General features: G+C 52.5%; 2 protein-coding genes across 3 annotated transcripts; both read right to left on the minus strand.

Annotated features, from left to right (window-relative positions):
* Positions 1-804: 804 nt before the first annotated feature.
* LOC144324973 (diamine oxidase [copper-containing]-like) lies at positions 805-7610 on the minus strand. Of its 2 annotated transcripts, none has more exons than XM_077916619.1 (5): positions 7531-7610; positions 3861-5391; positions 2679-2967; positions 1666-1798; positions 805-1192 (listed from the first exon to the last, which is right to left on the minus strand). In XM_077916619.1, the coding sequence occupies exons 2-5, from the start codon at positions 5383-5385 to the stop codon at positions 914-916; spliced, it is 2226 nt and encodes a 741-aa protein (XP_077772745.1). In that variant the 5' UTR covers positions 5386-5391; positions 7531-7610; the 3' UTR covers positions 805-913. The 2 variants fall into 2 exon arrangements, with proteins under 2 accessions (XP_077772745.1, XP_077772746.1); XM_077916620.1 differs by lacking the exon at positions 7531-7610 and adding an exon at positions 6040-6186.
* A 1309-nt stretch (positions 7611-8919) lies between these two features.
* On the minus strand, positions 8920-27210 carry LOC114607667 (diamine oxidase [copper-containing]-like). Its single transcript, XM_077916621.1, has 5 exons — positions 27190-27210; positions 12555-14085; positions 11358-11646; positions 10344-10476; positions 8920-9870 (listed from the first exon to the last, which is right to left on the minus strand). Exons 2-5 carry the CDS (start codon positions 14077-14079, stop codon positions 9592-9594), a joined length of 2226 nt encoding a protein of 741 aa, XP_077772747.1. The 5' UTR covers positions 14080-14085; positions 27190-27210; the 3' UTR covers positions 8920-9591.
* Between the last annotated feature and the right edge of the window lie 781 nt (positions 27211-27991).

Genomic DNA, 27991 nt, shown 5'->3' on the forward strand with positions numbered 1-27991 from the left:
TCTCCCGTGGTTTGGATCTTGCCCAGGGCGGTGGAGGGTCCCCTTCCTCAGGGGACTCCTAGGAAAGGGCAGACCCCAGGGAATAAGAGCATCGTAGGGTCATAGAACCAAAGGGTCATCTAGTCCAACCCCCTGCAGGGCAGGAATGGCAACTCAAGAATCCCTGGCAGGGACGTCACTTCTTCCTTCGTGGAGGAAGGAGGAGACAGGATAGGGATTTCACTCCCCCTCTTCCAGATGTGTGAAGCTGGTACAGAAAACCACTGGAGTCACCGTAAGACTTTTAATTAAATAGTTATCAGGATGGATCCAAGAAGTTAAACTGTGGGACTCCCTCCGGCAGGAGACCGTGGGGGCTGGATGGCTTTAAAAGGGGGTCAGAGAAATTCATGGAGGGCTCTGCTCTGCCCTCCACACTCAGAGGCAGCAACGCTTCTGAACAGCAGTCGCCGGAAGCCACAAGAGGGGAGAGGGTCTTGAGTTCGAAACCTGCTAGTGGGCTTCCCTTTCGGGGCACCTGGTTGGCCATTGGGAGAACAGGGTGCAGGACTAGATGGGCCACGGGCCTCATCCAGCACATGCTCTTCTCATGCTCTTAGTCAACTAGTTATTTTATGACCTTTACATATGACTAAGTGGACATTTGGAGCAGGAAAACTCACTTGAGTCCAGCGTCCAGTGCTCTGGGGAGCCCCACAAGCTAGGCCTGTGGGCATCAGGTCCTCCTCCCTGCTCTGTGTCCCCAGAGGACAGTGCTCAGTGGTAGACCCTCTCTGCACATGGAGGTTCTACTTTGCTCCTGTGAGTAATAGCTGCTGGCACACCTGCTGCCGAGGAGGAGAGGTCAATGTCTGGGGTTGGGATTTGAGGGGTGGAGAGGAAGAAGATGGGGCCAATCCTGCCTGGGGCTGGGCTACACCTGCCAGTAGGTGCCATTGTAGCTGAAGGGCTCTTGGGAGACGCAGGGCATGGGGTCGGCCGGGGTCCAGCGCTGGACATGCACCCCAGACCTGCCCCCAGGCTCAGAGGGGCGCACAATGACAGTGCGTCGGGAGGCCACAGAGGGGTCTTCGTCAAAGAAGTTGAAGGGTCGCAGGTAGAAGCCCACCACGTTGCCCGGCGTGGACGTGTTGGGGATGTCCTCCGAGTGGGGGATGTGGAGGAAGCCCACCGTCACCCAGGCCACCAGGTCCTGCCGGAGGGAGAATAATAATCGTAATAATTTATTATTTATACCCTGCCCATCTGGCTGGGCTTCCCCAGCCACTCTGGGCGGCTTCCAACAAAACACTAAAATACAATAACCTGTTATAAACATTAAAAGCTTCCCTAAACAGGGCTGCCTTCAGATGTCTTCTAAAAGTCTGATAGTTGTTCATCTGGTGGGAGGGTGTCCCACAGGGCGGGTGCCACCACCAAGAAGGCCCTCTGCCTGGTTCCCTGTAATGTCACTTCTCGCAGTGAGGGAACCGTCAGAAGACCCTCAGAGCTGGACGGTGGTGGTGGAGACGCTTGTTTAAGTATACTGGACCGAGGCCTTTTAGGACCGTTTAGAGCATGAACCTGCCTGCCCTGGCCTGGATCTCCGTGTGTGCTCCCCCCAAAACCCCAAGTGAGCTGCCCTGCTGCTCCTCTTCCTGCCCCCCAAGCCCAGGCCGCCCTCACCTGGTTCTCCAGGCTCTCGTCGTTCTGGAGGAAGTTCTCAAAGCTGACCGTGGGGCTCCAGGGGTCGTTCTGGATGTAGAGGCTGCTGCTGGTGTCCTCGTTGTCGTGATGCTGGGTCACTGCTAAGGGGTACCTGCCGGAGGGACACGACCCCTCAGTCCCCGGGCATGGGTGCCCCTGAGCCCACCCCATCAAAGAGAGGCCAACCCACACCCAGGCGCCCAACACCTCCTGCCCGCTGGATCAGGGGTCAGCAAACTTTTTCAGCAGAGAGCCAGTCCACTGTCCCTCAGACCTTGTGGGGGACTGAACTATACTGGGGTGTGTGTTTGGGGGGAATCAGACCACGCTGGATTTTGGGATGTGAACCTGGAACCCCCGTTTGCTATGTTAATTACTCAGTTTGGGGGGGGGAGTACAAAATGCAGAATTTGCGGTCCAAAGGGGCACAAAATGAACACAAACCTTTGGCACCAGTTTGGAGGAGATGCAAACTTTTGGGGTTACAGGTTAATAGTAATAATAATACTTTTTTATTTATACCCCGCCCTCCCCGGCCAGAGCCGGGCTCAGGGTGGCTAACACCAATAAAATTACAATAAAACATAATCCTGAATAGCTGCCTTGGTTAGAGAGTGGGGCTGATAATTCCAAGGTTGCAGGTTCCATCCTGATATGGGGCAGCTTCATATTCCTGCCTTGCTGGGGGTTGGACTAGTTGACCTTCGGGGTCCCTTCCAACGCTAGAATCCCATGCTTCTATGAAGCAGGAGCCCAGCGCCAGAGCAGCACCGTCCCCACGGGGCTGTCCAGCAGCGGCTCCTCGCGAGCAATTCCTGCCTCCCACCTGCCTTCTTTCTGGCCAGACCCCGACGGCGGGAGTGAAACCGTCCCGTCCACTCCGGAGAATCTCCAGGCGTGGGCGACCCGCCGCTCCCTTCGGCTGGGAAGTGGGGTGGGGGCTGCCCTCCCGCCCGCCTGCCTGCCCCGCCCGCCCTCCCTGCCGGGCTCACCTGCTCCAGGTGATGCCGCGCTCCTCCTGCCAGCCGCGGGGCAGGACGCGGTCGGCGTGCGAGCTGAGCTGCAGGCGGTAGCTGCGCCGGTGGCCCCAGCGGTTGGGCTTCGCCGGGTTGCCGAAGAGCAGGTAGCGGGGCAGCGGCTTGCCGAAGGGGAAGGCGGCCTGGCGCTCGCGGAGCCGCGGCTGAGGCTCCAGGCGCGGCTGCACCAGCGGCCGGCTCGGCTCCCAGGGCAGAGAGATGTTCTCCAGAGCCACGTCCAGCGTCTCGAAGCTGTTCTCCAGGCCTGCAGGGGGGAGAGCAGGGGGGACGGGGGTCAGGAGAACCGGCAGGGGAGGGGGCTCGCTAAGGCCAAGGAGGGCGCCTGGCACGGCAAAAGCCCCAGGGTTCCTCCTCTGCCCCAAGGGGCATGCACTTTGCAGCGGGGCCAGGAGAGCCGGCGGGGCAGCTCCAGCAGCAGGAGGGAGGGAGGGAGGAGTAATAATTTGACAGGAAAAGGTTCCCCTCTCACAACAAGGGTTGCCAAAGGGGGAAGCGCGAATCCTTGGGGGCGCAACGGGGCAGGGGGCGCTGCAGGTGCAAACGACCAGGCTTGGAAAAGCTGCCTGCCTGCCTTCGAGCTCCTCTGCCGGGGGTCAAGGACGGGGCTTGGCCACAGAGCCCCCTCCCCTCCCCGCTTGGCCTTCGAGAGTCCAGCGTTATCTCCCGGGGTTGCCTGAGGACAGAACGAGGCGCCTCTTGCCCCCTGAGACTCTGGGCGAGGGGCGAGGAGAGCGGCTTGCCAGAACATCACAGCCGCCCCTCCCTTTCCCCGATGGGGGGGCCGCCTGGCTCTTCTTCAGACGTGACCCTGATGGCAAAGGATGCTCGACAGCAGAACGGACACCCTTGGGAGGCGGCGGGCTCTCCTTCGTGGGAGGCGTGGAGTCACCCCCTGCCGAGGGTTCTGTGATTCCTGCATTGCAGGGGGTCGGACTACATGACCCTGGGGGTCCCTTCCGCCTCTACGATGCTATAAAAGCAGCCACAGCTGCAAACGGGCGCAATTCCTCGGAGCTCGGCCTGTTCCGTAGCTGGAAAGGGGGAAGGGGGACTCTTGCGACTGAGGATGGACTGGGCTTAGGGCCTCCCCGACTCCCCCCGCGCCCCTTTCCGGGAGCGAGCGAGCGAGGGTCCCACCTGCGACGTCCAGGTCGACCTTGTAGTGCACCAGGTGCGTGTGGATGTTGCCCAGCACGTGTTCCTGCAGGCGGTTCCCGTAGCGGAGCCCCTCGGGCGTGTAGAAGGAGGCGTGCACGTAGCCCGTGGCGTGCACCTTGGTCTCCAGCACCCCGTTGGGGTAGAGCAGGAAGTCCCAGATGTAGTCGTAGTTGTAGACGGTGGAGATGGTGCGCAGGACCAGCGCGGCGCCCTCGAGGCCCGCGTAGAAGTGGGAGCCGCCGCGGAAGTCGCTGTCGAAGTGGCGGCGCAGAGGGACCCCCGTGGGCAGCTCGAAGACGCAGAGGGCGCGCGGGAAGCGCACGGGGCCCGGGGCGTCGTACAGGTGGTGGGCGTCCAGGAAGGTGGCCCCCTCGGGGCAGTCGACGCCGGGCGCCAGCTCGTGCGTCACGGAGCCCATGCCCCAGCCCACGTCGATGTACTTGGTCTGCATGGCGGCCGGCGTGTTCCCCCCGTAGATGGCGATGGCTTCCTGCACGCTCACCTCATAGGCCACGCGCTCCCCGTTGAAGCGCACGTCGAAGAGCTGCAGCCCCGTGGACGTGCGCAGGCGGAAGGCCAGGCTCCAGCCGCTGTACTCCACCAGGTTGCCTTCCACCCAGTAGCGGCGGCCCTGCGGCTCGCACACCTTGGCGCCATGCGCGTCTGTCGGGGGCCCGGCCGAGAAGCTCCCCCGCGGCACGAAGGTGGAGAAGAGGCTCTCGTCCGGGTGCGGCGGCAGAGGCACGACGGGCACGGCGCCCGAGGCGTGGAGCTGGGCCAGCTCCTCGGCGCTGCTGAAGTAGCGCCCGTTGTACCACAGCTTCTGCACCTGCCAGAGGCGCGGGTCGAGCTCCCGGTGGTCGAGCAGGACCTCCAGGCCCACCGGGTGCAGGAAGAAGCCCTCCACGAAGCGCTGGAGCATCAGCCAGGTGCGGCGCTCGCCCGAGGCCAGGCCCCGCGGGGCCACCTCCGTCAGGGTCAGGCACCGGTCGCCGCAGTTCCCGAAGCCGAAGCCCGAGGCGTCCAGCAGGAACTGCTGCAGCGGAGCCAGGCTCTCCGCCAGCCTCTGCGAGAGCAGCCCGAACTCCAGCTGCGACATCGGCCGCGCCGCGAAGGGCGCCGGCTTCCCCCAGGGCCGGTAGGAGGTGGGCGCGGGCAGGGGCCACACCACGTACTCGGTGACATTGGGCTGCGCCTCGGCCCCGAAGAAGACCACGGCTCTGGCCTGGCGTCGAGGGCGGCGCCCCCCGGACTCCAGGTACTGCAAGGCGCGCCCTTTCTTCGGGGTCAAGAGCTCCACCAGGAAGAGCCTGTTCTTGGCCAGGGAGGGGGCTGGATCCGCCTGGAGGCCCAGCTCAGGCCGGCCCAGCAGAAAGTCGCGGACGGCCCGCAGCTCCTCCGGAGTCAAGTCGGAGAAGATGGAGACCCCCTCGTGGCGCTGCGGGGCTTGGCCGGAGGCGGCCGCGGCCAGGAGGCCGAAGACGGCTAAAGCAGAGGACCACATCTCGCCCTGCGGGAGAAAGAGGAAGGCGTCAGAAAGGGGGGAGGCGTCACGCAAGTGGGGTCGGGGCAGGATCCGGGGACCCAGTCTTTCTCCAGAGTCTGACTCTTCTTCTTTTTTAAAAACTTTATTCCAAAACCGAAAAAGAATTACAAACATCAAATTCAATAGCCATATTCGTTTTGTAACATAAGCCTATTACATAGTTGACTAGATTAAAATATATCTTTCTGCTATAGACTTCCCTTTTGCTATATATAAGTGTAACGCAATTAGAAATATTAGATGTTTTAAATAAATTCCCCTATACTCCCCACTCCCCTTCACCCATGTGTGATCTCAATATTTTTTCTTCTTCCATCTTGTCTTCCTTAGTCTTGGCTACACTGAGTGGCAGCCGCAGCTCTCGGGGTCCCAAGAGTGGGAGATGGCAGTCAAGTCCAGCAAGGATGTTCTTGCTACTTAGCAGAGACTCAGACTATAGAAAACGTAATTGGTAGAGTCGGGTAAAGGAAAAGGGAGAGCCAGCTCGCATCCTAGCCGGCTAAACAGACGACCTTCTTCAATTCTGCTGCTGAGAGTGGGGTGTTTACCGCTACTCAGCCCACAAATGTGGGTGCCTGGAGGGATAAATCGAATTTGTATATCGTCTCCTACCTATTAAAACCTGCCCCGCATCAAGCAAGGGTCTTGCTCATCCTAAGTTGGAGATGTCCTTGTCGAGTGAACCCTGGATATTCTTTCCGCCCTGTCCCACTCGAAGTCGTCAAGAGCCAGTAGAAAACTCTGGTTTTAATCCGATCCAGTTTGGACATGGAAACCTCCCTACAAGTAGCTATCGTAGGAATGGGGGTTTTTGGGCGGGGGGGGGGGAGCAGCGGCCACAAAGGGAGGGCTAGAGAGTCTTTAACCCTTCCCTGCCTTGCATGCTGCCACCCCAAGTCTGGATCAGACCCACCCCCGCTACTGGCGGTGGGAGAAATTCTCCCACTGGTGGCACCGCGAAGCAGAGCTGAGCAGTTCGGCCAGGCGCTTTGCTCGACAGGGAAGCTCAGCTTTGGGGCCGCCCCGACGGAGCCGAGCGCAAGGCTTTGCAAGACCTCCTCGCCCGCTTTGCTGAATGTCAACTGCCTGGCAGCGCCTCCTGATCACAGCTGAGCCGCTGCGGCCGGAATCTCCCGGGGTAAAAGTCTGTGGACTTCAATCTGCTGTAAAGCGCAGAACGAGGGTTTTGTTTTCATCTTTTAGACAACTTATCTGAATTCAGATATTGCAACATCTCCCTTGTTTTCTTGCTTTGCTTTAATAGCGGATGAAACGGAGTTCTTGGGGAGGGTCGTAATGGGAAGAGGAGGCCTGGAGGGGCTCAGGGAATCATAGAGTCGGAAGGGACCCCAAGGGCCATCTAGCTCACCCCCCACCCCCCCGGCCACGCAATGCCTCGCCTCTCCCTCTTCCAGCCTCGTAGAGCGGCTGCCAAGAATCCGCTCTGACGGCAGGGTCGCCACTTTGCAACGGGCCACGAGATATTTTTGAAGGGCCTGCCTGACTCTTCGCTTTTTGCGGAACCCTCTGAAGTGCTATAGAAATAACAAATATATCCAGGAAGGGGTCCCCCCCCCCTGAGCACGTGCAGAGTGCCTTTTTCTCAGCCCTGAGTAATAGCTGGAAGTCTTTGAACCAGAAAGCGTGACTCCGAAGCAAGTGGGATCCCCAGACCATGTCCCCCTCAGATGCCTCCAGGGTCAGACCAGCGGGGTGGGGGGAGAGAAACGGGGTGACAGCAGAGGGACAAAGACGGGAGGGGGAGGCCCAGCTGGGTTTTGGAAGGGCCTGCAAATCCCAGTGTTAACAGGGCAGCACTAGCATATTAGAGAAAACCTGTCTGCTTGCATCTCAGGAATGAGCCCCCTCTGGGACAGAAATCCACAGACTCCCGTGCCATGTGGGGCATCGTGGACTTGGCAGGAGGGAAGGTGCCCTCGTTCCCTGGTCTCCTTCCTGAGGATACCAGACAAATGCCCTCCCTGGAGCTTTGACCCTCCTTGCCCCTCTGTGCTGCCCAGGGTGGGGGCACCTCTGGAGCAGGGGTGCAGCCCTGGCTCTGAGTTGGATCCCCGGAGCCCCCTCCCTAGAGGTGCCCCTTACCTGTCCAGCTCCTGGGCTCTGCTCTCCTCTCAGGGCTGCTTAGGCTGGGTGCTCCTGCGCGCAGCCCTGAGCTATCATACCTGGGAGAAGGAGGGAGGGGACGGGAAGGCTGGCCGAGAGAGGCAGCGATTGGCTGCTGCTGGGCAGTGGGTGGGGCTGAGTAGCAGGTGCCTGGAGGTGGGCGGGGGGGCTGCTCCCAGAGCTCCTGGGAGCTGGCAGGGTGCAGGGCGGGCGCACATAGAACCATAGAATCCTAGAGTTGGAAGAGACCACAAGGGCCATCGAGTCCAACCCCCTGCCAAGCAGGAAACACCATCAGAGCACTCCTGACATATGGTTGTCAAGCCTCTGCTTAAAGACCTCCAAAGAAGGAGACTCCACCACACTCCTTGGCAGCAAATTCCACTGTCGAACAGCTCTTACTGTCAGGAAGTTCTTCCTAATGTTTAGGTGGAATCTTCTTTCTTGTAGTTTGGATCCATTGCTCCGTGTCCGCTTCTCTGGAGCAGCAGAAAACAACCTTTCTCCCTCCTCTATGTGACATCCTTTTATATATTTGAACATAGCTATCATATCACCCCTTAACCTCCTCTTCTCCAGGCTAAACATGCCCAGCTCCCTTAGCCGTTCCTCATAAGGCATCGTTTCCAGGCCTTTGACCATTTTGGTTGCCCCCCTCTGGACACGTTCCAGTTTGTCAGTGTCCTTCTTGAACTGTGGTGCCCAGAACTGGACACAGTACTCCAGGTGAGGTCTGACCAGAGCAGAATACAGTGGCACTATTACTTCCCTTGATCTAGATGCTATACTCCTATTGATGCAGCCCAGAATTGCATTGGCTTTTTTAGCTGCCGCGTCACACTCTTGGCTCCTGTCAAGTTTGTGGTCAACCAAGACTCCACACAGGCATGGCAAAAGGTCAGAGAGCCAGGGCAGGCACCCAGGCCTGGCAAAAAAGCTGCTCAAAAGTTCTTTTCAATGCCTCCTGTGATCCAGGGCTCAGGATCCACCCTGGAAAAATGTTTTGGACCTGAAAGGGGGGCGAGGAGAAAAAGGAGAGCCCCCCCCCGCCCGCGAGGGTGGGTCAGCAGCGGCAGCAGCAGCAGCAGCAGCAAGAGGGTGGCCTCCCAGGGCAGCTGGGTCTCCTCTCTCCCGTGGTTTGGATCTTGCCCAGGACGGTGGAGGGTCCCCTTCCTCAGGGGACTCCTAAGAAAGGGCAGACCCCAGGGAATAAGAGCATCGTAGGGTCATAGAACCAAAGGGTCATCTAGTCCAACCCCCTGCAGGGCAGGAATGGCAACTCAAGAATCCCTGGCAGGGACGTCACTTCTTCCTTCGCGGAGGAAGGAGGAGACAGGAAAGGGATTTCACTCCCCCTCTTCCAGATGTGTGAAGCTGGTACAGAAAACCACTGGAGTCACCGTAAGACTTTTAATTAAATAGTTATCAGGATGGATCCAAGAAGTTAAACTGTGGGACTCCCTCCGGCAGGAGACCGTGGGGGCTGGATGGCTTTAAAAGGGGGTCAGAGAAATTCATGGAGGGCTCTGCTCTGCCCTCCACACTCAGAGGCAGCAACGCTTCTGAACAGCAGTCGCCGGAAGCCACAAGAGGGGAGAGGGTCTTGAGTTCGAAACCTGCTAGTGGGCTTCCCTTTGGGGGCACCTGGTTGGCCACTGGGAGAACAGGGTGCAGGACTAGATGGGCCACGGGCCTCATCCAGCACATGCTCTTCTCATGCTCTTAGTCAACTAGTTATTTTATGACCTTTACATATGACTAAGTGGACATTTGGAGCAGGAAAACTCACTTGAGTCCAGCGTCCAGTGCTCTGGGGAGCCCCACAAGCTAGGCCTGTGGGCATCAGGTCCTCCTCCCTGCTCTGTGTCCCCAGAGGACAGTGCTCAGTGGTAGACCCTCTCGGCACATGGAGGTTCTACTTTGCTCCTGTGAGTAATAGCTGCTGGCACACCTGCTGCCGAGGAGGAGAGGTCAATGTCTGGGGTTGGGATTTGAGGGGTGGAGAGGAAGAAGATGGGGCCAATCCTGCCTGGGGCTGGGCTACACCTGCCAGTAGGTGCCATTGTAGCTGAAGGGCTCTTGGGAGACGCAGGGCATGGGGTCGGCCGGGGTCCAGCGCTGGACATGCACCCCAGACCTGCCCCCAGGCTCAGAGGGGCGCACAATGACAGTGCGTCGGGAGGCCACAGAGGGGTCTTCGTCAAAGAAGTTGAAGGGTCGCAGGTAGAAGCCCACCACGTTGCCCGGCGTGGACGTGTTGGGGATGTCCTCCGAGTGGGGGATGTGGAGGAAGCCCACCGTCACCCAGGCCACCAGGTCCTGCCGGAGGGAGAATAATAATTGTAATAATTTATTATTTATACCCTGCCCATCTGGCTGGGCTTCCCCAGACACTCTGGGCGGCTTCCAACAAAACACTAAAATACAATAACCTGTTATAAACATTAAAAGCTTCCCTAAACAGGGCTGCCTTCAGATGTCTTCTAAAAGTCTGATAGTTGTTCATCTGGTGGGAGGGTGTCCCACAGGGCGGGTGCCACCACCAAGAAGGCCCTCTGCCTGGTTCCCTGTAATGTCACTTCTCGCAGTGAGGGAACCGTCAGAAGACCCTCAGAGCTGGACGGTGGTGGTGGAGACGCTTGTTTAAGTATACTGGACCGAGGCCTTTTAGGACCGTTTAGAGCATGAACCTGCCTGCCCTGGCCTGGATCTCCGTGTGTGCTCCCCCCAAAACCCCAAGTGAGCCGCCCTGCTGCTCCTCTTCCTGCCCCCCAAGCCCAGGCCACCCTCACCTGGTTCTCCAGGCTCTCGTCGTTCTGGAGGAAGTTCTCAAAGCTGACCGTGGGGCTCCAGGGGTCGTTCTGGATGTAGAGGCTGCTGCTGGTGTCCTCGTTGTCGTGATGCTGGGTCACTGCTAAGGGGTACCTGCCGGAGGGACACGACCCCTCAGTCCCCGGGCATGGGTGCCCCTGAGCCCACCCCATCAAAGAGAGGCCAACCCACACCCAGGCGCCCAACACCTCCTGCCCGCTGGATCAGGGGTCAGCAAACTTTTTCAGCAGAGAGCCAGTCCACTGTCCCTCAGACCTTGTGGGGGACTGAACTATACTGGGGTGTGTGTTTGGGGGGAATCAGACCACGCTGGATTTTGGGATGTGAACCTGGAACCCCCGTTTGCTATGTTAATTACTCAGTTTGGGGGGGGGGAGTACAAAATGCAGAATTTGCGGTCCAAAGGGGCACAAAATGAACACAAACCTTTGGCACCAGTTTGGAGGAGATGCAAACTTTTGGGGTTACAGGTTAATAGTAATAATAATACTTTTTTATTTATACCCCGCCCTCCCCGGCCAGAGCCGGGCTCAGGGTGGCTAACACCAATAAAATTACAATAAAACATAATCCTGAATAGCTGCCTTGGTTAGAGAGTGGGGCTGATAATTCCAAGGTTGCAGGTTCCATCCTGATATGGGGCAGCTTCATATTCCTGCCTTGCTGGGGGTTGGACTAGTTGACCTTCGGGGTCCCTTCCAACGCTAGAATCCCATGATTCCATGAAGCAGGAGCCCAGCGCCAGAGCAGCACCGTCCCCACGGGGCTGTCCAGCAGCGGCTCCTCGCGAGCAATTCCTGCCTCCCACCTGCCTTCTTTCTGGCCAGACCCCGACGGCGGGAGTGAAACCGTCCCGTCCACTCCGGAGAATCTCCAGGCGTGGGCGACCCGCCGCTCCCTTCGGCTGGGAAGTGGGGTGGGGGCTGCCCTCCCGCCCGCCTGCCTGCCCCGCCCGCCCTCCCTGCCGGGCTCACCTGCTCCAGGTGATGCCGCGCTCCTCCTGCCAGCCGCGGGGCAGGACGCGGTCGGCGTGCGAGCTGAGCTGCAGGCGGTAGCTGCGCCGGTGGCCCCAGCGGTTGGGCTTCGCCGGGTTGCCGAAGAGCAGGTAGCGGGGCAGCGGCTTGCCGAAGGGGAAGGCGGCCTGGCGCTCGCGGAGCCGCGGCTGAGGCTCCAGGCGCGGCTGCACCAGCGGCCGGCTCGGCTCCCAGGGCAGAGAGATGTTCTCCAGAGCCACGTCCAGCGTCTCGAAGCTGTTCTCCAGGCCTGCAGGGGGGAGAGCGGGGGGGACGGGGGTCAGGAGAACCGGCAGGGGAGGGGGCTCGCTAAGGCCAAGGAGGGCGCCTGGCACGGCAAAAGGGGCCAGCCCCAGGGTTCCTCCTCTGCCCCGAGGGGCATGCACTTTGCAGCGGGGCCAGGAGAGCCGGCGGGGCAGCTCCAGCAGCAGGAGGAAGGGAGGGAGGGAGGGAGGAGTAATAATTTGACAGGAAAAGGTTCCCCTCTCACAACAAGGGTTGCCAAAGGGGGAAGCGGGAATCCTTGGGGGCACAACGGGGCAGGGGGCGCTGCAGGTGCAAACGACCAGGCTTGGAAAAGCTGCCTGCCTGCCTTCGAGCTCCTCTGCCGGGGGTCAAGGACGGGGCTTGGCCACAGAGCCCCCTCCCCTCCCCGCTTGGCCTTCGAGAGTCCAGCGTTATCTCCCGGGGTTGCCTGAGGACAGAACGAGGCGCCTCTTGCCCCCTGAGACTCTGGGCGAGGGGCGAGGAGAGCGGCTTGCCAGAACATCACAGCCGCCCCTCCCTTTCCCCGATGGGGGGGCCGCCTGGCTCTTCTTCAGACGTGACCCTGATGGCAAAGGATGCTCGACAGCAGAACGGACACCCTTGGGAGGCGGCGGGCTCTCCTTCGTGGGAGGCGTGGAGTCACCCCCTGCCGAGGGTTCTGTGATTCCTGCATTGCAGGGGGTCGGACTACATGACCCTGGGGGTCCCTTCCGCCTCTACGATGCTATAAAAGCAGCCACAGCTGCAAACGGGCGCAATTCCTCGGAGCTCGGCCTGTTCCGTAGCTGGAAAGGGGGAAGGGGGACTCTTGCGACTGAGGATGGACTGGGCTTAGGGCCTCCCCGACTCCCCCCGCGCCCCTTTCCGGGAGCGAGCGAGCGAGGGTCCCACCTGCGACGTCCAGGTCGACCTTGTAGTGCACCAGGTGCGTGTGGATGTTGCCCAGCACGTGTTCCTGCAGGCGGTTCCCGTAGCGGAGCCCCTCGGGCGTGTAGAAGGAGGCGTGCACGTAGCCCGTGGCGTGCACCTTGGTCTCCAGCACCCCGTTGGGGTAGAGCAGGAAGTCCCAGATGTAGTCGTAGTTGTAGACGGTGGAGATGGTGCGCAGGACCAGCGCGGCGCCCTCGAGGCCCGCGTAGAAGTGGGAGCCGCCGCGGAAGTCGCTGTCGAAGTGGCGGCGCAGAGGGACCCCCGTGGGCAGCTCGAAGACGCAGAGGGCGCGCGGGAAGCGCACGGGGCCCGGGGCGTCGTACAGGTGGTGGGCGTCCAGGAAGGTGGCCCCCTCGGGGCAGTCGACGCCGGGCGCCAGCTCGTGCGTCATGGAGCCCATGCCCCAGCCCACGTCGATGTACTTGGTCTGCATGGCGGCCGGCGTGTTCCCCCCATAGATGGCGATGGCTTCCTGCACGCTCACCTCATAGGCCACGCGCTCCCCGTTGAAGCGCACGTCGAAGAGCTGCAGCCCCGTGGACGTGCGCAGGCGGAAGGCCAGGCTCCAGCCGCTGTACTCCACCAGGTTGCCTTCCACCCAGTAGCGGCGGCCCTGCGGCTCGCACACCTTGGCGCCATGCGCGTCTGTCGGGGGCCCGGCCGAGAAGCTCCCCCGCGGCACGAAGGTGGAGAAGAGGCTCTCGTCCGGGTGCGGCGGCAGAGGCACGACGGGCACGGCGCCCGAGGCGTGGAGCTGGGCCAGCTCCTCGGCGCTGCTGAAGTAGCGCCCGTTGTACCACAGCTTCTGCACCTGCCAGAGGCGCGGGTCGAGCTCCCGGTGGTCGAGCAGGACCTCCAGGCCCACCGGGTGCAGGAAGAAGCCCTCCACAAAGCGCTGGAGCATCACCCAGGTGCGGCGCTCGCCCGAGGCCAGGCCCTGCGGGGCCACCTCCGTCAGGGTCAGGCACCGGTCGCCGCAGTTCCCGAAGCCGAAGCCCGAGGCGTCCAGCAGGAACTGCTGCAGCGGAGCCAGGCTCTCCGCCAGCCTCTGCGAGAGCAGCCCGAACTCCAGCTGCGACATCGGCCGCGCCGCGAAGGGCGCCGGCTTCCCCCAGGGCCGGTAGGAGGTGGGCGCGGGCAGGGGCCACACCACGTACTCGGTGATGTTGGGCTGCGCCTCGGCCCCGAAGAAGACCACGGCTCTGGCCTGGCGTCGGGGGCGGCGCCCCCCGGACTCCAGGTACTGCAAGGCGCGCCCTTTCTTCGGGGTCAAGAGCTCCACCAGGAAGAGCCTGTTCTTGGCCAGGGAGGGGGCTGGATCCGCCTGGAGGCCCAGCTCAGGCCGGCCCAGCAGAAAGTCGCGGACGGCCCGCAGCTCCTCCGGAGTCAAGTCGGAGAAGATGGAGACCCCCTCGTGGCGCTGTGGGGGTTGGCCGGAGGCGGCTCCGGCCAGGAGGCCGAAGACGGCTAAAGCAGAGGACCACATCTCGCCCTGCGGGAGAAAGAGGAAGGCGTCAGAAAGGGGGGAGGCGTCACGCAAGTGGGGTCGGGGCAGGATCCGGGGACCCAGTCTTTCTCCAGTCTGACTCTGGAGTTTGGTCTAGTGGTTAAGAGTGGTGGACTCGTAATCTGGGGAACTGGGTTCGCGTCTCCGCTCCTCCACCTGCAGCTGCTGGGTGACCTTGGGCCAGTCACACTTCTCTGAAGTCTCTCAGCCCCACTCACCTCACAGAGTGTTTGTTGTGGGGGAGGAAGGGAAAGGAGAATGTGAGCCGCTTTGAGACCCCTTAGCGTAGTGATAAAGCGGGATATCAAATCCAAACTCTTCTTCTTCTTCTTAGTCTTGGCTACACTGAGTGGCGGCCGCAGCTCTCGGGGTCTCAAGTGTGGGAGATGGCAGTCAAGTCCAGCAAGGATGTTCTTGCTACTTAGCAGAGACTCAGACTATAGAAAACGTAATTGGTAGAGTCGGGTACAAGAAAAGGGCGAGCCAGCTCGCAGAGACTTCCGGGTTGGTGCCTCCGGTAATGGCGGAATTCCTCTGATCAGGAGGAATTTCCCCCGTGGGAATCTGGGTCTGGCCGCCACGGCGAAGGCGGAGACCCGCAATAAATCACAGGTGGGAGAAGCCTGTGAGCGTGGGATTCGGCGGGCACCCTTTGCACCTCCCCTACTCATGGGGAAACCCGGTTTCGGGGGTCCGGAGCGATGTGGGGTGAGCAGCGCGGTGCTTCGAATCGTCTGCTTCTTCCACGGAGCGAAGCCGCATAGCTGTTGCCGGAGAGCACTGACTTTTTCCTGTGGACAATTTGACTCCAAAGTAATTACCCATGAGTAGAGCTGAAGTGGAGAATTGGATTTTTAAACGTTTAATTTGGTATCGAAACGGGGAGGTTCAAAACAGGAAGTCCGCCTTCCCCTTTTGTAAATAGACTGAAGCAATGAGGCTGCAAGCTGAAGTCTTGGAAAGCCTTTTGTAAAAGACTAAATTTCCATCGGCAAAGAACATTAAACCCCCCCCTTGGAAGCAGGAGAAGAGGGGGGAAGTCGTGGACTGAGTATGCCTGTAGGAGAGAGTGAAGAGAGCTAAAATACCGCCGCTCTGACCCTGGAAACAGGCTGCTAGCAGGACTGGCGTCTTTTGGAATGTTCATTGACAGCATTTAGAACCTTCATTGACAGTTAGCTAAATAAGAGAAATACATTGTTTCTACTGACTCCGGCTGCTTTTAAAAAGGAGTAAAAGTAACTGAAAATTGAAACTAACTTTGGATTCTTTGAACTGTGTTTAAGAGAAGACATTACTGACTAATATAAATAGAAACTGTTTCCCCCTAGTGGAAGCTTTTGAAACTGGTTGCTTTACAGGAGCTGGGCTGGGGGAATTTCCAGCTGCAAGATAAAAAACTGTGAGACTCTGGGACTGACCTTGAATCTTTTAAGAGTTATGGCAAATGGAAAGGAAAAAACAGACCAGTCAACAGCTGAAAAAACATTAAGGTCTGGGAGGACTTGGCAGCAACCCAGGAGAGGCTCAACATCAGGCCTCCCTGCCTCCTCTGCTGCTGCCTCTGTACCAGTACATTCAAAACCAAGAGGAATGTCGACAGAAGAGGCCTTAGCGGTTGCATTAAATAAGATAAATGATTCACTGGAACAGCTTAACAAGAAAACAGACGCGATAAATGCGAAAGTGGATGCTGCAACTATTAAAATTGATTTAAATACAGAAAGTATAAATAATCTGGGACAAAAGGTGAATACCAATACAGAAACCATCCAGAAATTGATACAGGAATCTACTTTGATATGGCAAACTGTGGAGGAAGCCAGGGAGGAAGCCGTTGCTGCCGAATGTAAAGTAACATAACTGGAGAGAGAGAGAGAGTCCCAGCCCTACAGAGGCAACTTGATGAACATAAGTTGACGCTTGCTATGATTGAACTTAAAGAAAAACAGATGAATCTGAGGATCAGAGCCCTTCCTGAATTGGAGAAGGAAAGCTTGACAGACTTTCTCACACAGGAATTCGCTGATTTTTGGGACTTGGACTTGGGTCAAGAAGAGTTTAGAATTGTGAGGGCCTTCAGACTTGGAAGAGGAGGGAAAAAAGAGAAGAATAGAATAAGAGACTGCTTGATCACCCTTCGAACTAAAGAAGAGAGAGATAGAATTTTGGGTTGGCACTACCAGAAGAACCTAGAAGTACAACAGTCAAGAGTGGAAATTTTTAAAGACGTCCCGAAATATCTTTTGGATCTTAGGCCTAACTACGGAGATATTGTTGCCCTGCTGAGAAGGAATAAAATCATCTTTAGGTGGGAGTTTCCCCAAGGTCTATCTTTCAGTTTCAAAGGAAGGAAAATAAAAATAAGATCAGTAGAAGATAAAGTAAAGTTTTTGTATAAATACGAAGAAGATCTGCAGAAGGGACTTGGAAAAGATCCAAGAGCATCGGATAGAAGATCATCTGATAGAGGACTAGAGCAAAGAGCATCAGATAGAGGATCACCAAGCAGGGGAATACTGGATATATCAGCATTATCCTTTGGATTGGATCTCCCAGTGAATGTTTCACCACCACCACCAACAGAAGAAGAGCAAGCATTGGGTGCAGTTGGAGGAATATCAGCGTAATTACATGATGGCATTGCAGGTTTTGAGCTGGAATGTGAATGGATTAAATTCTCCAGAAAAAAGGCGGAGAGTCTTTCATTTATTGAGAAAAGAACATTTGGACTTGATTTGTTTACAAGAAACACATGTGATAAGGCTACACAGGAAGATATTGAGTAATAAAAGACTGGGCCAAGAATTTATCTCATCAGATAAAGTTAAAAAAAGAGGAGTGGTCCTTTATGCAAAAGAGAGCCTATCACCGAAATTCATATTCAAAGATGACCAAGGAATATTTGTTGCAATTGAAATTCAATCACAAGGAGAGAAATTACTGATTGTAGGTATTTATGCACCAAATGAAGGAAAATCGGAGTTCTTTAAGAAGCTACACGAGACTCTGATAGATTATATGGACTATAATATGATTTTGATGGGAGATATGAATGGAGTGGTGTCTACAAATATGGACAAGGCACAGAGACAGGTAGTCACCAAAGATGGTAGACTACCAAAAACCTTTTTTGACATGACCGAAAGTATGGACTTAGTTGACATTTGGAGAATGAAGAACCCTCTGGGAAGAGAGGGAACTTTCTTCTCTGAGGCTAAAATGACATGGACAAGAATTGACCAAATCTGGGTAACCAGGGGATTGGTGCCGAAGTGTTGGTTTCTGCTTTCCTTCACTGTGCAGCGAAAGGGCTTGTCACGAGACAGGTGTTTACATTCCACAGTCTGTACTGTTGGAGTTTCTCACGGGAAAGGGAGACTGGATGTGACGTACACTGGTTTCCTGTTTTTCACTGTGTGATTCTCTCCAAGCTGTCGAGGAGAGAGGATGCATTATCTGCTCCGGCAGAGGCAAGATGTCTTTCTGTAATATAACTGCTTTGAACTGTAAATAAAGCAATATAGAGTATGTAGTACGTACTCCTCATCCTTCCGCTGGGCACGGAACTCTGCTTTACACCAACACGTGGTTATGGGCTCAGAGGTCGAATCGGAGTGCCGGCAAAAGCATCGGAATGCAGAGGGACGGATCGGATCGGAATCTGCTCTGCGCGTAAACATGATTGATGAGGTATGTACTCCTGCTCCGGGCAGCCTGCCAGCTTCCAGTTAATGGCTTTATGGCTGGACTTTGAACTTTTAAAGCCGTTTTGCCGGGAATACGCAAAAGGCTCCCAGGCACAAGTTACTATGCTGGGGAAATCGAAAGTAACTTTTAAGTGCGCTTTTGGAATGAAGCAGCTGCAGCAGTGACGCAGCAAGATTTAAAGCAGCATATATAACGCTGAAGGCTAATGCCAGAGTCATGATGGCCCTTCAGGATGCTTGTGGGATTCCTAAGCTCAACAAGAAAAATTATGCGGACTGGGTTCAGTATGCAGAGGCAATTCTGCGGAAAGAGGGTTTGTTTGAGGTGATTACAGAAACCCCCCCAGCTCCAGTTACAGATGCATGGAAAGCTAAGGATTCCAAAGCACGGGGAACACTTACATTGATAGTATCCCCAGAAGAGCTCTGTCTATTGCGTGATAAGACCTCAGCCAGAGAAATTTGGGATTCTTTGAGAGAGGCTCACTTAAGGACAGAAGCTGGATCCACCATGTTTTACTTCAACAAGCTGCATAATATGGCTCTTGCTGAAGGTGGAGATGTGCGTTTACATCTGATGGAGATGCAAAATCTGAGACATGAGCTGCAACAGAGAGGACTCAACTTTCCAGAGGCTGTGTATTCTTTCATGATACTACAATCTTTGGGTTCAGGTTGGGAGTCTGTTGCAACCCAGATTGCTGTGCAGCCAACAGCTCAGCTGACAGTGGACTTTGTTACTGCCGTGGTTTTAAATGAAGCAGATCGCCGGGGTGCTAGCTGCATGGGCAAGGGGGAGTCTTCACAGACGTCATCCCATAGTGCAGTGGAACCACCAGATGGCGCCAAAGCTTTGAAGGCAGTGAAATGCTACTCTTGTGGACGTCTAGGCCATATGAAGAGGGAATGCAGATATCCCAAGGCCAAGACAGAGCAGCGCAGCGAAAGCTCATCGCGCGGAAAAGGCCGAGGCAAAGGCAAAGGTCCGGTGTCTAGGACAACGCAGCACAAGGCTATGGTTTCACGCTTCACTCCAAAGGTTGCAGAGGTCCAGAAGACGTCTAGATCTTTCTTCGTTGTTGATTCGGCGGCGACCCACCACATGTGCAACGACAAGAGACTGTTTGTGTCTTTTACGCCGCAGGAAGGTGCGATTCACCAGGCGGATGACCACACGATTCCCAGTAAAGGCTACGGAACTGTTGTACTTCACAGTTTGGACTTATCGATACAGAATGTCCTTTACGTGCCAGACGCCAAACATAATCTTCTCAGCGTTGGACAGCTGAATGAGCGGAACATTGACGTGTCCTTCAAGAACAAGAAGTGCATCATCACAAAGAAAAATGATTATGTATTGCATGCTGAATATGTTGATCGTTTGTTTGTTTTGTATTATGATGATGTTGTGCAGGATGACACTTGTTGCATTGCAGGTTCTAACAAAAGTTTGCATGCAGAATGTATTCATGATTTTCATCGAAAATTTGGTCATTTGCATTTTGAGGCAGTATCTAAAATGCCTGCCTTGGTTGAAGGTATGACTATTAAACCCTGCAAGTACCACATGAAGTGCAAAGCATGCGCAGCAAACAAGGTGAAAATGGCTGCGAAAGGTAAGGTGTCTAGTAGGCAAGCTACGGAACCATACCAGGTTGTTCATGCAGATTTGGTTGGACCACTATCGCCCTCTTTGGGTGGAAATAGGTACTTCATGGTTCTCATCGATGCATTTTCTAGATATATTTTTGTGTACAATCTCAAGCAGAAATCAGAGGCTTTTCCTAGGTTCAAGGAATTCTGTGCTTGGTTGGAAAATGTGCATGGTAAGAAGATAAAGACTCTTTTCAGTGATCGCGGGGGAGAATTCACTTCTCAGCAGTTTGAAGCTTTTCTGACTGAGAAAGGAATTCAACACGATTTGTCTAGTCCTCGCTCGCCATGGCAGAATGGACTTGCGGAACGGGCAAATCAGACATTGCTTCAAGGGTTAAAAACCTTGCTGCATGATGCCAATCTTCCAGAGAGTTATTGGGCCGAATCTCTCTCGTGTTTTGTTTACAGTTACAATCGCAGGTTATCTTCAGCGATTGGTTGTACCCCCTATGAGAAGATGTTTGGCAAGAAGCCATACATCAAACACATGAAAATATTTGGTTCTGACATGTGGGTTCATTCACCACAAAACTCCAAGTTAGACAAGCGTGGTTTGCATGGTATCTTTCTAGGTTATCAGAAAGGGTCTTACAGAATAATGATGACTGACTCTAAGATAATTAAGCTCACGAGAAGTGTTGAGTACAATGCAAAGTGGGGGGAGAATGTGGGAATTTTCCAATGTTATCCTGATGACGGTGATGAGACTGAGGATAGTCAAAAACAACAACCCACACCCACTGATGAAGGTTCTGAGTCTGAATCTGAAACTGAATCAGGTGATTCAGAGGATTTCAAGAGTGCGAAAGCCTCTATGCGACCCTCTGAAAGCTCTGATCAAGAATTGGAGGAACCATTGTTCACAATAGGTCGTTTTTCTCCTAAGAAGGAAGAGGAGAGTGTTGAAGACTTAAGGCTCATTCGTAGGTCACAGAGAGCCACAAAAGGCAAACCTCCAAAGAGATTTGCTGATGAGTTTGCTACGATAGCAGTAACAGCTGTTAAAAGCTCCAAGAAGGTATTTGAACCTTCAAGTTTCCAAGAAATCCAGGGTTTGGATTCAAAGGAAGCTGAGCCATGGTTAAATGCCATGAAGGCTGAGCTTGATTCCTTGGAAAGGAACAAAACATGGGAGCTAGTTCCAGTAGTTCCAGGAATGAAACTGCTTGGAAGCAAATGGGTCTTCAAAGCGAAGACAGATCAAAATGGCAAGATAGTCAGACACAAAGCCAGATTGGTAGCCAGAGGTTTTGCACAGGTACCAGGTGAAGACTATCACGAGACCTACTCACCCACAGTGAGGTATGAAAGCATTAGGCTTATGCTCAAGCTAGCTGCAGAGGAAAATCTACACATTACTCACCATGATATTAATACAGCTTTTCTGTACGGATCTCTAGATGAATCACTTTATATGCTTCCACCTGATGGCGTACAGGTAAAACAGGGATTTGTTTGTGCTCTGAAGAAATCCCTTTATGGTCTCAAACAAAGTGCACGGTGTTGGCACACAAAACTCACTGAAGTATTGTTTTCTCTAGGTTTTCAGCAAGGGAAAGCTGATCCATGTGTATTTGTCAAAGAGGAGGGGCAAAAGAAACTGTACTGTTTGTTTTATGTTGATGATTTATTATTCTTTTGGAAAGATGTCGCAATGTACAATAACGCCCTAGCTCAACTGAAAGAGCACTTTGACATGAAAGATCTTGGTGAGGTAAACAACTACCTATCTCTGGAAATAGAGAAAGATCAAGATGGTAACATTCTAGTACACCAGTCACGGAAAATTGCTGATGTATTAAGCAAACTAAACCTGATGGATGCTAACCCTGTAGACACACCGATGACAACAGGTTATCAGGTAGATGACACTGAAGAAGCATTTTCTGACACTACACTGTACAGAAGTGTGCTAGGCAAGCTAAACTTCATTGCCAGATGTTCAAGACCAGACATTGCTGTTAGCTGTAATTTGCTAAGCAGACAAGTCAACAATCCTAGTGTCAAGGATTGGAAAGCTCTGAAACGCATAGCGCGGTATTTGAAAGGCACTATGCATTACAGACTGAGATTTAACAATCAGAAGTCTGGTGGTCTTGAAATATTTGCAGATGCAAGTTTTGGAAGTGACACTACAGACAGGAAAAGTACGTCTGGAGTTTGCTACATGTACAATCAGGGTCTGTTTGATTGGTCATGCAAGAAGCAAACAACAGTTAGCTTAAGTACTTGTGAAGCTGAACTGAATGCACTGTCTTATTCACTTAAGGATTGTGAATGGTTGATACAATTGTGCAAAGATATGAAAATTCCTGTCAAATGTCCAATCCAGGTTTACCAGGACAACAAAGCATGTTTGGCTTTGCTGAAGTCTGAAGGTTGTAAGCAAAGCACGAAGCACTTGCAATTAAAGTTGCAGCATGCTAGGGAATGTATTCAGAAGGGACTCGTAACGGTGTCCTATATGCCAGGTAATGAAATTCCTGCTGATGTATTGTCCAAGATTGTATCAAGGGATCAACACTGTACCTATGTGCAGAAGTTGGGTTTATACTGATGTTGTACGAACACGCTGCCCAGTGATGTTCACAGAAAGGGGGAGGATGTTGGTTTCTGCTTTCCTTCACTGTGCAGCGAAAGGGCTTGTCACGAGACAGGTGTTTACATTCCACAGTCTGTACTGTTGGAGTTTCTCACGGGAAAGGGAGACTGGATGTGACGTACACTGGTTTCCTGTTTTTCACTGTGTGATTCTCTCCAAGCTGTCGAGGAGAGAGGATGCATTATCTGCTCCTGCAGAGGCAAGATGTCTTTCTGTAATATAACTGCTTTGAACTGTAAATAAAGCAATATAGAGTATGTAGTACGTACTCCTCATCCTTCCGCTGGGCACGGAACTCTGCTTTACACCAACACGTAGATCAGCAAAGTGGAGATTTGCCCCAAAACTTGTTCTGACCATAATGCTGTGAAGATGGAAATGAAATTGACGCCAATTGGTTCCTTTAGATGGACGATGAACGATACTTTGTTCAGGAATGAAGAGGTGACCAAGAAGGCCCAAAAAACTCTAAGAGACTATTTCGAGATAAACATGAATACTACCGTGGAAAAAAGAGTAATTTGGGATGCAAGCAAAGCGGTTATGAGAGGATTCCTAATACAACAGAATGCAATTAAGAAGAGAACTCAGAATGAAAAAAAAGGATAAAATCCTGGGGGAAATAAAGGAAGGAGAGAAGAAACTGAGAGCAAAACCAAAGTCACAGGAGATCCTGAAAGAGATAAAGTTATACTAAGCACAATATACGAAGCTGATGAATCAGGAAATAGAATGGAAGATTAAACAGATGAGGCAAAAGACATTTGAATCGGCAAATAAATGTGGAAAATTGTTGGCCTGGCAAATGAAAAAAAGACAAAAACTCAATACTATTACGAATTTGGAAGTGGAAGGAAAGAATATACAGAACCCAGTGGAGATCAGGAAGTGTTTTCAGAGTTACTTCAAACAACTTTATACACAGGAGAAACAGAAAGAAATGGACATTGATCGATTTTTGAAAATAAATGGACTACACAAAATCTCTCAGGAAAAACAGCTAATGTTGAATTACGAAATAACGGATCAGGAGGTGGAAGGGGCCATCCAGAACATGCAGTTAGGTAAATCTCCAGGACCAGATGGTTTGACTTCAAGATATTACAGATCTTTGAAAGAATGGTTAATACAACCACTGAAGGAAGTCTGTAATGAAATATTGGAAGGAAGACAGGCACCAGAGTCGTGGAAGGAAGCTTACATTACACTTATACCAAAAATAGAGTCTGAAAAGACACAGCTCAAGAACTACCGTCCTATATTGCTGCTTAATGTGGATTACAAAATTTTTGCAGATATTTTGGCTAAAAGATTAAAAAAGGTGTTAACAGAAGAAATTCATAAAGATCAAGCGGGTTTTCTCCCGGGCAGACACTTGTCTGACAATACGAGGAATATAATTAATATTTTAGAAAAATTACAAGTGAAGATCAATACTAAAGCAGTTTTGATATTTGTGGACACGGAGAAAGCCTTTGACAACATTTCTTGGAGTTTTAGGAAGAAGAATTTACAGGGGATGGGGGTTGGTCAAGGTTTTGGAAATGGTATAGGTGCAATTTATTCAGAACAGAAGGCTAAATTAATTGTGAATAATGTAGTGACGGAAGAATTTAAGATTGAGAAAGGAACACGACAAGGTTGCCCAATCTCTCCATTGCTTTTTATATCGGTCTTGGAGGTTTTGCTAAATATGATTAGAAGGGACCAATTGGTAAAAGGTATACAAGTGGGAGCCAAACAGTACAAACTGAAAGCATTTGCTGATGATTTGGTATTGACTTTACAGGAGCCAGAATCTAGTACTAAAAGAGTACTAGAATTGATTCAAGAATTTGGACAGGTAGCAGGTTTTAAGTTGAATAAGATGAAAACTAAGGTTTTAGAGAAAAATTTAACTGTGAATGAGAGAGAGAAGTTTCAGGAGGAGACAGGACTAACATTGGTTAAGAAAGTGAAATATTTAGGGGTTAACATGACTGCCAAAAATGTGAATTTATTTAAGGATAATTATGAAAAATGTTGGATTGAAGTGAAAAAGAATTTAGAAGTATAGACAAAATTGAAATTATCATTGTTAGGCCGAATTGCTGTGATAAAATGAATGTGTTGCCAAGGATGTTGTTTTTGTTTCAAACATTGCAAATTTTGGATAAGATGGATTGTTTCAAGAAGTGGCAGAAAGATATTTCCAGATTTGTTTGGCAGGGCAAGAAGCCTTGAATAAAATTTAAGATATTAACTGATGCCAAAGAAAGAGGTGGATTTGCCCTGCCAGACCTTAAACTTTATTATGAATCAGCTGCTTTTTGCTGGCTGAGAGAATGTCTGCTTCTTGAAAACACTGAAGTGTTGGATCTAGAAGGTTTTAATAATGCATTTGGCTGGCATGCATATTTGTGGTACGATAAGGTAAAAGCACATAAAGCGTTTAAAAATCATATTGTTAGAAAAGCATTGTTTAATGTTTGGATAAGTAAGGATTTGTTAGAAAAGAAAACCCCAAGATGGTTGTCACCAATGGAAGCGAAGGCACAGAAAAAACTCAATATGGAGGCCAAATGGCCGAAATATTGGGAAATTTTGGAACAAGATGGAGACAGAATAAAATTGCAGAGCTTTGAAAAATTGAAAAACAAAGTGCGAGATTGGCTCCATTATTACCAAATAATGGAGGCATACAATTTGGACAAAAAAGTTGGTTTCCAGGTGGAAAAATCAAAATTCGAAACAGAATTGTTAGATCCAAAAATTAAGAATTTGTCAAGAATGTATAACTTGCTGTTGAAATGGAACACTCAGGGTGAAACGGTGAAATCAGCTATGATTAAATGGGCACAAGATGTTGGACATAACATGGCTGACTGGGAACAGTTATGGACCACAGGTATGAAATTCACGGCATGTAATGCCCTAAGAGAAAATTTAATGAAAATGATTTATAGGTGGTACATGACACCAGTCAAGCTTGGAAAAATTTACCATTTGCCCAACAATAAATGTTGGAAATGTAATGAGACTGAAGGTACATTTTTTCACCTTTGGTGGACGTGCCCAAGGATTAAGGCTTTCTGGGAGATGATATATAATGAAATGAAAAAGGTATTTAAATATACCTTCCTGAAGAAACCAGAGGCCTTTCTCCTGGGCATGGTCGGCCAATTGGTGCTAAAGAAGGATAGAACTTTTTTAATGTATGCAACAACAGCAGCAAGAATACTCATTGCGAAGTATTGGAAGACACAAGATTTACCCACCCGGGAAGAATGGCAGATGAAGTTGATGGACTACATGGAATTGGCGGAAATGACTGGCAGAATCCGAGACCAGGGAGAAGAGTCGGTGGAAGAAGACTGGAAAAAGTTTAAAGACTATTTACAGAAATACTGTAAAATTAATGAATGCTAGAAGAATGTTGGAATGAAGTTATATGGCTTTAGTAGAAATGTTATAAGGAATTAAGTATAAATAGATTAATAGAATATTAAAGGAAAAAATAAGGTTAGAATGTGTTAAGATAATTATAGGATAGAAAACAGAGGAAGATGGAAAGGAAATGCTGAAACAATTAACAGAAGTGGAATACAAAAAGGGAGGTGTGAGGAGGTCGTTGAAATAAGTGAATGAAAGATAAGATACTGAAATTGTTTGATGTGTTTAAACTGTTTTTGTTTTGTTAGTTTAATGTGTTAGTGTTATGTAGTGTTTCTGTATTGTATTGTATTGTATTGTTCTTTTTTTTTTGTGTGTGTGTAGTGTTTAAATTGTTGGAAAAGTAATAAATATTATTTAAAAAAAAAAAAAGACAAGAAAAAGGGGGGGGGGGAGAGAGCCAGCTCGCATCCTAGCCGGCTTAATAGACGGCTGCACAACCTTCTTCAATTTTGCTGCAAAGGGGGGGGGGTGGATGTTTACCGCTACTCAGCCCACAAATGTGGGTGCCTGGAGGGATAAATCGAATTTGTACATCGTCTCCTACCTATTAAAACCTGCCCCGCATCAAGCAAGGGTCTTGCTCATCCCAAGTTGGAGATGCACTTGCAGTGTGAAGCCGGGATATTCTTTCCGCGTGGAAGGCAGGGCCCTCTCCCACTCGAAGTCGTCAAGAGCCAGCAGAAAACTCTGGTTTTAATCCGATCCAGTTTGGACATGGAAACCTCCCTACAAGTAGCTATCGTAGGAATGGGGGGTTTTGGGCGGGGGGGGGGGAGCAGCGGCCACAAAGGGAGGGCTAGAGAGTCTTTAACCCTTCCCTGCCTTGCATGCTGCCACCCCAAGTCTGGATCAGACCCACCCCCGCTACTGGCGGTGGGAGAAATTCTCCCACTGGTGGCACCGCGAAGCAGAGCTGAGCAGTTCGGCCAGGCGCTTTGCTCGACAGGGAAGCTCAGCTTTGGGGCCGCCCCGACGGAGCCGAGCGCAAGGCTTTGCAAGACCTCCTCGCCTGCTTTGCTGAATGTCAACTGCCTGGCAGCGCCACTTTGCAACGGGCCACAAAATATTTTTGGATGGCCTGCCTGGCTCTTCGCTTTTTGTGGAACTCTGAAGTGCTATAGAAATAACAAATATATCCATGAAGGGGTGTGGTTTTTCCCCTGAACACGTGCAGAGTGCCTTTTCGTCAGCCCTGAGTAATAGCTGGAAGTCTTTGAACCAGAAAGCGTGACTCCGAAGCAAGTGGGATCCCCAGACCATGTCCCCCTCAGATGCCTCCAGGGTCAGACCAGCGGGGTGGCGGGAGAGAAACGGGGTGACAGCAGAGGGACAAAGACGGGAGGGGGAGGCCCAGCTGGGTTTTGGAAGGGCCTGCAAATCCCAGTGTTAACAGGGCAGCACTAGCATATTAGAGAAAACCTGTCTGCTTGCATCTCAGGAATGAGCCCCCTCTGGGACAGAAAACCACAGACTCCCGTGCCATGTGGGGCATCGTGGACTTGGCAGGAGGGAAGGTGCCCTCGTTCCCTGGTCTCCTTCCTGAGGATGCCAGACAAATGCCCTCCCTGGAGCTTTGACCCTCCTTGCCCCTCTGTGCTGCCCAGGGTGGGGGCACCTCTGGAGCAGGGGTGCAGCCCTGGCTCTGAGTTGGGTCCCCGGAGCCCCCTCCCTAGAGGTGCCCCTTACCTGTCCAGCTCCTGGGCTCTGCTCTCCTCTCAGGGCTGCTTAGGCTGGGTGCTCCTGCGGGCAGCCCTGAGCTATCATACCTGGGAGAAGGAGGGAGGGGCGGGGAAGGCTGGCCGAGAGAGGTAGCGATTGGCTGCTGCTGGGCAGTGAGTGGGGTTGAGTAGCAGGTGCCTGGAGGGGGGGGCTGCTCCCAGAGCTCCTGGGAGCTGGCAGGGTGCAGGGCGGGCGCACATAGAATCATAGAGTTGGAAGAGACCACAAGGGCCATCGAGTCCAACCCCCTGCCAAGCAGGAAACACCATCAGAGCACTCCTGACATATGGTTGTCAAGCCTCTGCTTAAAGACCTCCAAAGAAGGAGACTCCACCACACTCCTTGGCAGCAAATTCCACTGTCGAACAGCTCTGACTGTCAGGAAGTTCTTCCTAATGTTTAGGTGGAATCTTCTTTCTTGTAGTTTGGATCCATTGCTCCGTGTCCGCTTCTCTGGAGCAGCAGAAAACAGCCTTTCTCCCTCCTCTATGTGACATCCTTTTATATATTTGAACATGGCTATCATATCACCCCGTAACCTCCTCTTCTCCAGGCTAAACATGCCCAGCTCCCTTAGCCGTTCCTCATAAGGCATCATTTCCAGGCCTTTGACCATTTTGGTTGCCCTCCTCTGGACACGTTCCAGTTTGTCAGTGTCCTTCTTGAACTGTGGTGCCCAGAACTGGACACAGTACTCCAGGTGAGGTCTGACCAGAGCAGAATACAGTGGCACTATTACTTCCCTTGATCTAGATGCTATACTCCTATT

Source organism: Podarcis muralis, chromosome 12, assembly GCF_964188315.1.
Source record: "Podarcis muralis chromosome 12, rPodMur119.hap1.1, whole genome shotgun sequence".
NCBI lineage: Eukaryota > Metazoa > Chordata > Lepidosauria > Squamata > Lacertidae > Podarcis > Podarcis muralis.